Source organism: Aythya marila (assembly GCF_965140915.1).
Source record: "Aythya marila genome assembly, chromosome: Z".
NCBI lineage: Eukaryota > Metazoa > Chordata > Aves > Anseriformes > Anatidae > Aythya > Aythya marila.
In genome coordinates, this window is record NC_139080.1 from 11,204,986 (window position 1) to 11,217,515 (window position 12,530).

A 12,530-nucleotide genomic window follows, 5' to 3' on the forward strand; every position below is an offset into this window, starting at 1 on the left:
CAGACGTCCAGGAGATCTGGGAAAACCCAGATTTTAGATGAAAAAGACCTTGCAGCTAGTGTAGCTGTCAGAGTGGTACCTGTTGGTAAACCAACTGTTAAATGAACAAAATCTAAGATAGAGGCAGGAGATAAGTTTTCCACACCTTTAGTGCTCACCCATATCTAAAGGGATTTACACTAACAGAAAATTCCCCTCATAAAACCTTTCCACAAATTCACACAGCTGGCCAGATGCTGCTGAAGGCTGACATTCCTTCAGCATCTCTTTTCTGCCACACATGGATCGAAGAGCTAATACTTCTTCCTCACTTAAAAGAGTTCATTCAGCTGTATTAAAGAACTCCTATTCAGTCCCATGATTACATTTACCCTTTAAACCCCAGTTCTCACTCAGAAAATGATGGAATTAACCAAAGAGAACTTTTCAAAGGAAATTTCTTGGTGAGAGGAACAGCCATACACAATGTTACTCTGAAAAATGCAAAGACATAAGTCAACTTTCCCCTGAGCATGCATTCTGGCTGGAGAACCCTTTGCCTTGTGAGGGTCAGCAGCAGGCTGGGCATTAACAGCTGAGAGGGAAAACGCTTGGAAAAGGGAAGGATGTCTACCAGTCTAGACAGAATATTAATGCCAGCAGCCAGCACCAATAGAGCTGTTAATGCTTTAATAAGATACACGGATTATGAAGAAACATTTATGTTCAGTCATTTCCTGCTGCCTAAGTGAGTCCAGGTCTCTGGTAATCGTATTTCATCTACATCCAGTATTCATTATTACCTGCAGAACTCCAGGGGCTTTGTGTGTTCACAGAGCCTCTACTTAATACTGATACATTAAGTAATGGTTTTACTATTAATGTATTGCATTTCAGTAACTAGCCCTTTTTATCATCATTTCTGCCAGATTTACATCTCCACTGCCATTTGAATCATAAAAAGGGCCATTGCCTCTGCAAAGGCACTAGGGGCATGAATACCCCTGGGAGATCAGGGTCTTCCTCAGAATGGAGAGAGCTCCATCTCCCCCTGACCCCGAGGCAGATAATGGGCTGCATACAGACAAAGCACATCACCTGCATTAAAACTAACCAAAAATCAGAAATAAATGAGTAAAATGCTAAAAAGGGAAAAAAGGTGTTTTTTTTTTTTTTTTTTTTTTTTAAAAAAAGGTAACCAGTTAGCTATGTATGGCTGAAGCTTAAAAAACAGGAATGCATCAGGAGTCCAAGATCATTTTCAGAGCTTTGATTGTTTTCACGCTACAAGTCAAAACATGATTTTTGCTTTTCAACAGCCGCACTCAATCACTGCTAAATCACAGCCCAGGCAGCACAACGGTATTTAAAACCACCCCAGTCCAAACCAAAGTACAGCCTAAGGAACAACAGGCATTGAAGTGTCTGATGACTGTAGATCAGACTAGCTTTGTTTGCTTACCTTATCTTCTTAGTGTAGCAACCATATCCAATACAATGCAACTGTTTTTTTAATCACCCTATAAAGCTTTCCCAGGCAACCTCAAACCAAAACTGTTCGGTTGGTTGGTGGCTTTTGTTGTTTGTTTGTTTGTTTCCCAAGTATTAAATAGCTGGAATTAGTTGTGCAAGTTATTTAAAACCTTTCAACTAGCTGCACATTAGATATGGTTCCCAGGAATTCCCTCTTTTCCAGAGCTAGATTTACTGCAGTTGTTTCCATCTTTCACCTCCTCTTTAATGGACAGCCCCCAGTCACAGCACAGGGCATCCTCAAGCACTCTGCTCCTGTTGTTTCCCTTGTACCACCATGGGGTGATTTGTGTCAACAAGCTGATGCAATAGAAAACCAACCCATAAAAGTAAAGCCTGTTTTTCCATAAAACATGCTGCTGGCTACATGACACTAATGGCAAGGCAGTGGAAGCGCGCTGCTGGGGCAGGACACAGCAGGACCCCTTCGGCTGCAGCCTGTGGTTGCACCACATCAGTTGTAACCCAAACCCAGGCACCGCTGGGAGAACAGACCATTGCTTCCAGTGCTGGCACCAGTGCAGCAATGTACTGAAAGCTACAAGATGTGTTACATTAGAAAGCATGGTATAGGATTATCACCCTGGTTTTTCCTTGATGCAGTTTCCATTTACAGAAAAATGGAACAGGATAGGGTTTTATTTGTTCTAAATAATTACCTTTTATTACAGGACAGCTACCAGAGCTGCCGTGTTCCACATTGATAGGGAAATGAGTGACCTTGCACTTTGAAAAGACTGCACGTTAATTGTTATGAGTTAAGCCATCTGCAGAAAATCTTATCTGGGTTTCACATATCCCCATCACCCTAGGAGAGCACAACAGGAAAAACCATGGCAAGCATAGAACCAATCTTTTTCAAATTTCAACAAAGCCTTTAGAAAGGAATGTCAAAAAGATTTTTTTTTATTTTATTTTTTTAAGAGCAAACTCACAGTGGAAAGTCTGGGCTGGGAAACTAGAAAATAGGGGAAGTGGCTTGTAGGAAACAAACTGGATTAATCTGTGTAGGGAACATCAGGAGCTTGGTAAGCAGCATCCTGTTTTGATTTGTGCATCAGGGTCACAGTGAAAGTTAAAATATCTTGCATCATCACCAAAACATGAAGCAATGAGCTCTTTGCATAAAATATGTTTCTCTGTCATCACATTCATGCGTAAACATACTTTAAAACAATGCCTGCAGAAATGAAAAGAGGAAGTGAATCCCACTCAATGCTAAGTGAGCCAGCTAGCCTACAGAGCTCTGACGTTTAAATAGTTGATAGTATTTACAAAGTATTTGAAGATTTACACTCAACTAGCAAAATTTTACATTAATTCTAGTTGCTAGCTGTTCTTAATTGGATTTACTTTTTTTTTTTTTTTTCCCAGAATGGGAATACTGTTAACAATAAGGATTATAAGTGACCTTTCAGAAGTCATACAAATGCAGTTTATTTCCAGGAAACTCAACAGGTTCCCAAGCTTGAATTTTGGCTCCTAATTTGTAATGAAAAATACATTTCAGAGAGCAAAAACAGACATTAACCAAGATAAATAAAAATTCTGTTGCCTTAAAAGAAAGCCCAGACACCCGATACGACTGTAAACAAGTGGGTTTTCCTATCTGGGAGCTGCATGGCTTTTTGTCTGAAAATTGTAGGCTGAAATCACAACTGAGCTGCAGGCACAGGGGGTTTAAGTTTCCTTTTCTCACCTTCATTTCCTTAGTGGCCACACAGGGCAGCTAATGTTTGCTCTCCACCCACTTGCACCAAAGCTTTGGAAAACTAGTAGGTAACTTTTACCATATTTGACATAAATAGATTTTAAGAGTTATTAGATTCCAACAATCTAACAGCCAAGCCAACTCATGGCCCTTTATTTGGTCCCCAGGAACAGAAATACTGAATGTGGCTTGCCCGGCAAGTTAATAGCAGTGAGAAACCTATTAACTGCTAACACAGCATGTGACTTAAGATTAGAGAGGAAGTTTAGGGAGGAAAGACAGATGTTATGGTATGAGGAAGGGTAGGACGCACTAGAAGAAAGAAGGAAGTTCAAAGAACTGCAGTGTGGCCAGACAAGACAATGGCAGGGAAATTGGTCTTCATAGTTCTACTTTTCATAAAATAGTGCATTAAAGGCACTTCCGAGGTAAGGGCATTCTGCCTGCTTCAAGCAGCCAGGCAAACCGCTGGGGGAAATACTTAATTCATTTTATTGGATTGTCAAAGAAAAAAGAAACTGAGAAAATAGCTGTTTTTCCAGCTCAAACAGCAGCAATGGTCATCTGCACCTGTTCCTTTCCAGGATAACTCTACTAACCCACCAGGCAAGAGTTTTGCCATTCTGCAAAGAAGAATGGCAAAATGCAGAAAGAATATGACACAAAATAACTTCACTATAAATGAAAAAAGACACGCAACCATTACAAAGATCTTGCCATCCCCTTTTTCAACCACTACGCTCAAAGTAGAGGAGCCTACGTGGTTCTTCATGGGGTATGCCCTTCATGAGAATCAGAAGAGTTCACTAACCCACCTCTTCCCCAGCCCAGAAAATGAAGTCCAGTCCAGGTAATTTCAAAACTGAGTTTTACACAAAAAGTAAGCTTTTTTCAAGTGTATACAAGGCAGTGTGTACCGTGTATGAAGTTTCCAGCTAACAACCACCATGAAGGTAATCTGCAGTGTAACAGAAGTAGTTCAGTGATTAGGAGTTCATAGATTTAAGTGCTGAATGCATGAATATTCTGAGTATTGTCATTGCCCCTAAGTACTCATGGAATGCAGCCCAGGGGAATGCCAATGAGGAAATGTCATTTAATTCACCATAGTAAACCATGGTTAAAACATCTACTGCAGAAAGTACTTAACTTCTTAGGATGTAGTAAAGAAGTTATGGCTACATGGTTCTAACCTGAAAGAAAAAAACATGAAAGGAAAAAGCTTTAATTGAAGGAACAGATCAGGAGGCTAAGTTGGCTGTAAGTACCCCGGTAAAGCACATGCCTGCATTCCAAAGCAGTGTCCACCAATAGCTGAACATTTTCAGCCCAGTGAATGCAGCCTTAAAGCCAAGCGGTCAAAGTACATGCGCTGATCTTTAGAAGATGTGGGAGAGGCAGTGGCACACCTTGCATTACAATGTGACCCAGCACTTCACAGACTGAGCTATTCCTGTTCCTTCAAGAAGCCTGTCTTAAACCTCATCACAATTTTGTACATTCCCTTCAGGAAATTGCTTTTGAAAGTGTTATTTGTGATAGCAATTTGACATCTCTGGAAAATAATAAAAGAGATGCTTCTCATTTGTACTCTACAGTTTACTGTGACCAGCCTGCAATCTGTGCTCAACATGCATCTGGTTCAAGGGATGCTCTGCTGCTGTTATTTCAGCAAGTTGCCTCACTTGATACTGTAAGAACATTCTCTCATGAATTGGGGGAACTATGTAATGAAAGGCAAGTATGCTGCCATGACTGAAGTGTTTCAATAGACCTCCAAATACCACCATTCAGCAGCCACTTTCTAGACCACTTCAGTGGTTTCCCATAGTCATCCTACAGCATCACTTTGACACACTTGTTCTACAGCACAGCCAGGTCAAAACAGCTTCCTTCCCTAAGTCTGTGAATACCCTGTGTACAACTCAGTAAGTCTTGGCCCTGCAGATTGTCAAATTTACTATGATTTAGTGTCATTTTGCAAAATATGAGCTTAAATGTTCTTATTTCAGGTTACATACATCAAAATGCATTTTATTAACACTTTCCAAACAGCCCATTAGAGAGGAATACCAGTCTTTTTTGCATTTTTTAAAGCCAACTACAGTTTCTAGCTTGCATTCAGTGTAAAAACTCAGAGGTATAAACAGAAGCCTTAAGTAAAAATACTAAAAGTATATTTCCAATTCAACAGTGCAGAAAACCAGTAACAATGGTATTTATTCTACATTAGAAGTGTTCTCATGTTCATTTCTAAATATATTTCTCTTCTATATAAACTTTCGATAACTTATGTACAAATCAGATGTCCAACATCTGTTAATATAAATATGTAATTGTCATGACTGAAACATTACAAGTTTGATCAAAAGTACAGAAAAATCCATGTAATAGTTTTTTTTTTCCCTAATAGCAGTGTTCTAAAAAACCCTTGAACCCAAATGACCTTAAAATGATAGATTTCTTCTACATAAAAATGCATTGTTCATTCAATATGCAAGAGTTACTGCAAAACTGAATCACTTGAGCTACAATCAAGCCTGAAGGACATGTACTGGACAGCCCATTCTAGCAAATGCTAGCTATGAAAAAAGAGATATGTATCACAGAATAAAGTGTAAGTGCTAGCACATTTTAAAATAAAATGCTACAAACTCAAGTATTGTCCTTGTGCTACTAACACTTAAGGCAATCAAGAGTTGAGAAGCTTCAGTTTGGCATATAGTTGCATCAAGGTCTCCCCCTTTTCCAACTAATACATTTGTTTTAACATAGTATATTTTTAGAGAGTTGCAGACAATATTTTGCTATACAGATTAAGTACAACTCATTTTGAAGTGACCAATCAGTAACCCAGTTTAGTAACACTGAGCTGATCGAATTTAAGTGACAACTTTACCACATAGATCTTTCAGCATGGATTTCTAAACTGGTGCAAGAATACAGAGAAAGCCATTAATGTCTACCCTCTCAAAGTAACTGATAATATGATTTGCATCTCTTCTTGGGGTACTCTAGAACCTAAGGGTTCAAAATACATTTGAGAGTCAAACAATACTCAACTTTACAAAGGACAATTATTTGCAGCAAAAATACTTTATATAAACATACACAGTAGATCAAAAAGTCAGGCATTTCTTTATGGCTTTTTTCACTGAGGTACTGTTCTAACATCCAGCAAACAGGATGCAAGTGTTTCATAGGGTATGAAAGCCACATTCATAAGCTTTACCACTAACTCATGACAAGTGGCAACAGACTGCAAATCCATGACTGTTTTTGCTTCTGTGTGATGGGTCTCAGTGCTAGCTTCAGAAATCCTCAAAGGCAACTGGGATAAGCACAGGAATTAGAATAAAAAAGATCTCTCCATTAAAAGGACTGGAAAAATACCCATAACAATCCAGAATCTGTCAGGCTATTTTCTACAATTAACAGCAAACATTTGGAACTTAATACTTCAAGGCAGCAATGGAGTACAGCACAGCAGAGACACGCACGACTTGAAACATTTAGGTTAGCCCTTGCATCTGATCCTTAAGCTAAGTGCATGCAGAGGCTTAGAAAAGCCAAGCTGCTATTACAATACTACACAAGGTAAAGTTCTGCAAGCCAAAGATGAACGCTGTCAGGAAAGATGAGGTTGACAAGCACGTGACTTCAGCTGATGCCATAACAGACAGAAAAACCCTGGTGACCACAAGTTCATTCCTCAGCTGTAAAAAACTTTTTGCTTAAAAACACATTTAGTTATACCTTCCCCTCTTTATTTTACATCAGGGAGAAATGCAGATGTATTAATAGTTTCCAGTACTTTTAACATATGGGGAAGAGGGCTTATGTTAAAAGTAATTTTGCACATTCCTTATGATTGTTGTTGTATTCAGTATTCTATCTTTACCTCAGAAAATATTTTTGTATAAACCAACCATATGGCTGCTCCAGCCTAGACTTTATTATACCTATGCTACAAGTGTTTCTGCAATCAGTACTGTTATAGTGAAACAGAAATTCAAAATACACTCAGTTAACTGAGGTGTTTAAAATCCCACAAATCCACTCAGCAGGCTACAAATACTTGTTCTTTAAATTAGGATACCGCGCAACATTTTGACCTCAGAGCTTAGCCACATACAATTCATACTTTAATATATACACTTTAACATATCACTACTTAGATCAACAAATTCATCATCCCTCTTGACCAAGTCATCTTCATCTTCCAAGTCTTTCCAGGTGCTAGTGGGTAAAGCTGGTTTGACAGATTGTCTATGAATTAAAGCAAATGGAAACAAAGACGACAAACGGGCAGAATTTCTGAGCATTGGAACAGCATGTATGTTTCCAGATACAGCTTGGCTATGTTCTTCATCCATTTTTACCTGTAATCTTTCCACTTCTTCCATCAAGTCCAAAATCCTGGCAGCTGTGGCTATCGTACCACCACCATGTAGCTGAACTTCAGGAATCCACCGTAAATACCGTTGTGCCCAGACTCTGATTTCAGGCCCATCAATGCGAGGTAGCAGAAGACCGTGATAGTCAACAGGTTTACTATGCCAGCTATCGTAAAATTCCCTGAAGCTATTAGGAGGTTCATCTGAAGAATTAATGAACTTGCCAATTCTTTTACCCAAAATGTTTTTAATTAAATGATCTGTTTCCTCCCTGAAAAATCCTCTCTTCGGGGAAGATTTTGTTTGTGTCAATGGACAAGAAAGCTGTCTCTGATGCTTTAAAGAGAAAAAAACATATAAAGTGTTAATGGGACAAGAAGAATGTCTTAAGAGAAAGAACAATATTAAATTGTATTCAGAAAATACTTGCAGTCACTGAAGTGGCTTAAACACAGCTACACCTTTGCTATAGTGTCTAAAAACTGTTAACTCTTCAATGGCTAATACGCTGAATACTTCACACAGATTATTTTGAAGATACTTCACCACTACAGTAGCAGGGAAAGGAACACTGAATAAAGCATACTTGTATGAAGAACATTTTTCTTTTTCAAGAAAGAATGACTTTGTGTGGCTAGCTTAAACTTGGAAATATGTATTTGATTTTGAAGGTTAATTTGTCAGTTCCTCATTGCTTCCCACCACACAAGTTCCCTGCATAATGCTGTAAATCACACTAATAGCATCTCACCTGAGAATGCTTTTGTACAGAACAGAGTTTAACCAACATAACAGGGAAACTGAAAAATCAGAAACAGGTAGCCAAAAAAAACGTTTCTGCTGAATTTGTACTGCTTTTTAGTAATGAGGTGATCCATCTATAATATTAAATACCCTGGACAAATTTTGTTTGTTCCTGGGTTTTGTGTTTTAAATGCATGCACACTCTCCCATTACATTCAAAACAAATTTAGGGAGGCAGCTTTAAACCTGTTATGTATTTCAATTAAATACTCCGTGGAACAATAAAATCAATTCAACCATCACTACAAGTCACTTGGATGTTAAGTCCCGTGAGAAGTTATTACTGTACTTGCACAAAACTACTATGAGAAAGTCTAAGTTCATGGCTATGTACAGCAACTGTAAAAATAGTGATTGGAAAACTGAGGAAGACAAGCCACATTCATAAGACACAGGTGAGTCTGAGGTGTACATAATTTTCCCATTAACTGCTGGCACTAATGCTTCCACTAAGTACACTGGAAGTATGACTGAGTTATACCTTTATTTTGAAATGATAGAAGTAACAGGTTAAGCAGCAAATATCTTACTTTGAATCGTGCAGTTTTCCGTTGACTTTTATCTGGTTTTGGCTTCTCTGCATAAAGAGGGTTGTTCAGAAAAGCCTGGGCCTTGGGATCAAACTGCACAGACCAGTCCCACACAGTCAGAAATCTGAAAGGACCACTTTGTGTCTCGAGGCTTTCACCAGTCTGCCAAAACAAACAGGTCACAATTAGGACTGCTATAAAGGAGTTCTGACCAAGTCAAGGTGGAATTAAGAACTGGCTTTTCATACAGAAGCCCACAGAGTTGCAACACACTTGATTTCTACATATTCAACAGCTGGACAAGATCATTACATCTAAGTAAGTAAAAACAAAGCCTACCTGTATAGTGTTCTCTAACTTAAGACAGTATTTCGATTCAACTGTGTAATCAGACACTACCAAGAATGTCTTTCACAGCTGAAAATGAGACAAAAACTGAGGGGAAAAAACAAAATTGAAAACCGGGCAGGAAACAGACACTTACATTCTTCAAACATAGGGTGCATGTTAGAATTATGGAATAAACCTCTCCAAACTTCAAAGTTAACTGCAGCTATGTAGTGCTGCCAGTTTAAATGTTATGGTCAGTATTTTATACGCAAGTGGTCTCAACTTTTTTTTTTTAGTCTTTGTTCAACCTTGCAGAGGATACCTACCCTCATTGCTTCCAGCTTCTTAGGTTATAGAAAAGCATGAACTAAATGTAAAGCAACATTCAATAAGTGTTGATTTTGGAACAGAACAGTACATAACGATTTTGTAGGTAACTTATTATGGACGACAGGGATATTCTCCTTCAGTTAAAGAGCTCAGTTTTCAATGGAGAGCAATGAACATGAAAATACAACCCCCCAGTAGAAGTAATTTGAGTTATTTTCATGTTGTCAGAGTACTGAGCTTGACTGCATACAACTAATATTGCACTCATTCACCTTCAATGCATCACATTATCCTTCAATTAAATAGGAAAAAAAATAGGAAAAGGCAAAAATAAGCATGCTGCTAGTGCCTTTTTTGAGTATCCCTAGTTCATTGGTCAAACCTGTTCTCTAACACATTGCATTGACAAAACAAACCCTTACCGTATTAGTGTCTTTTTGATGTTGTGAATTGAAGAAGAAAGTGCTAAAAATTGGCACATAGAGGCTGTCTGACAAGACAGTTAAGTATGTTTCTGTGAACTCAAATGCTGCAGGATACTGTTGTACCAACTGCCAAACACAATCTAGCAAGAGCAGAAAAACAGGAGCCTAGAAGAAAATATTGCATCTGTTTCAGAAAGTGTTCTATCACACAGACCAATTATATTACAGTATTTAGTGTCCCCAAGTACAAGTCTTAAGGAAAGTAATCTGGTGAACTACAAAAATTGCTGTAAGTAACTTAGGCTGAACTCTGAAGTATCATCCCTGACCAGCTGTTGATAGAAGTAATTAATACTTTCTAATGAGTACAAATTCAGGTTAACTCACTATAAAAGGCTGCACAGCAGCAACTCTCACAGTTGACAGAGTAATTCTAGTTTACAGCAATTCTTGATCAGAACTGAACAGTTTACACCTAGGGCTTTCTTTTTGTGTAGCGATCTGATTTATTCCCCAAATACAAACATGTAGAAATGAGATTGCAGCATCTAGAAATACAGTATAAAGCTAAACTCTAGATGTGACAAAAATGTAATTCACTAAGTAATTTATATGAATTTCACCAATTAACAGTTTAAAGTACACAAGATACATGTCTTTCAAAATACTCCTGGATCAGAAGTGAAATTAGTATTCTTTTTAGTTTTAAGGACATTGCTGAACTCTGAATAGCAAAAATAGTAACACTAAAAACACCCAGCCATGAATCAAAATGTAGAATAGAAGATCCTCAGAGCAATTAGAACTTCTGGGCTAACATCTGAATTCCTCCTCACATTAAGTAAACTTTTAAATATCATGTAAAGAAAAAAAAAATCATACCTCTTCTTTGTCACTTTGATGCAAGTGGTTACAACGATCCAAAAAGCCATGTCCTCCAATTACCCATTCCTTCTGAATAAGGCTCTGAAAACCTGACTTGGTTCTGCTGTATGAATCCATCATCACTTGAACCAGACTGGAGATTACACAGCACAGATCAGTAGCACTCTCTTCTACAGAAGAGAAGAAAAAGGCTACATTGTCTACTAAGCCATTCCTAAAGTTTTTGATAAGAAATCAAAGAACTGGTGGCTTTACTGAAACAAAATTGTACTGCAAACCCAGAGAAGCACATTCTTACAAATTATATACCCGAATAGAGTTAAACCCATATTTCTAATACATTTTTTTGTGAAAACCTAAGGGTTTTTATGTACACTTATACCAGGATAAAACTTTGACGATTATACCTAAAAAGAAAGCTTTTAATACTGTAACTTTGGTCCCTACTTCTTCCAGTCTACTACAGTGCACATACTATTCCCCTGCATTATGCAACCAGGACAGCTATTCATGTCTACCCCTCCTAACCTGCATACATCTTTTCACGAGGTGTGGCTGTGACTTAAGTATCCCTAAACATACACACATGGAGTGTGCAGCAGCACTGAAATTGCTTCCTCAAGCAATAAGCATGCTCTACCATTCAGGTGCCTTCTAGAAGCATCTCGTAACAAGTTACTCAAACAGCAGTGTGGGGGAAAAAATCCCTGAATTGACAACACAAAAATAGGGTAACGGTTGACATTAAGATTGTTTTCTGTGTGATTACTTTCCTCCGTCTAGGCAAATTGCTCGAGATGTGTACAATAAACATATTCTTTAATAAGGAGATTGCATATTATTCAGCATGCATCTAGAACAAAGGCATCCTCTCAGATAGTTCTTGTGTTCTAAGTTTTGTGTGTAACTCCTTCTCTTCCCCACCTGAAAGTACAGCAAAAGGTCTGGAAGACCTTTAATGAAAGCACATTAGGATAAGAACACATAAGAGGTAATGACTTTCATGCAAATTTATAAGCAGCTTATTCATTCATAATAGACTCTTCTTTGCCTGGAACTATACTGGAAGTGTTTGCTTTTATTTTGGTTGGGTTTTTGTTTGTTTCTGCTTTGTTTTTAAGCTACAGGAAGCATTTCTAGGAATGTGTGAGCTTTAGCATACTTAAGTAGCAGATGCTTATGAATTGTACTAGGTTTTCCTGTTAATTACAAGCTTACAGCTTAAGCTACATTTAAAGGAGATCAGAAGAAAATTAAATGTAAGATACCTTCCTTATATATATTTCCTGATTTTATATATTAAACAGGATAGTCTCATGAAATACTTACCGATAAGGAGAACATTTGTATGCTGCCTTTCCAGACACTCAACAACTTCTATGGCTTTCTTCAAGACTCGCCTATTGTGGTACAAAAAAGATTAAGTGAACATCCTAATCGCATTTTTAAAAACAAGTCTTTCACATTAGTCTCCCCTAAAAAGGGGAGAAAATATCACACTGTTGAAGCTTGCCTAGTCCTTTACAACCAAAAAGTCATGCTCAACTTCTGTAAGTTAAAAAATACTTAGTTTCAAGACTTAAGAGGTATCTTTATCTGGCAAAGA

General features: G+C 37.9%; 1 protein-coding gene across 3 annotated transcripts in view; it reads right to left on the reverse strand.

Annotated features, from left to right (window-relative positions):
- Positions 1-1,737: 1,737 nt before the first annotated feature.
- MTMR12 (myotubularin related protein 12) overlaps positions 1,738-12,530 on the reverse strand; it is a 35,960-nt gene continuing 25,167 nt past the window's right edge. The window contains exons 12-16 of one of the 3 annotated variants that reach the window (XM_082784338.1): positions 12,254-12,324; positions 10,922-11,115; positions 10,037-10,204; positions 8,955-9,116; positions 1,738-7,956 (exon numbers count right to left, since the gene is read on the reverse strand). In XM_082784338.1, the coding sequence (XP_082640464.1) occupies positions 7,369-7,956; positions 8,955-9,116; positions 10,037-10,204; positions 10,922-11,115; positions 12,254-12,324 (1,183 nt within the window). In that variant the 3' untranslated portion in view covers positions 1,738-7,368. The remainder of the gene's footprint in view (positions 7,957-8,954; positions 9,117-10,036; positions 10,205-10,921; positions 11,116-12,253; positions 12,325-12,530) is intronic. The other 2 variants (XM_082784336.1, XM_082784337.1) reach the window with 2 other exon arrangements.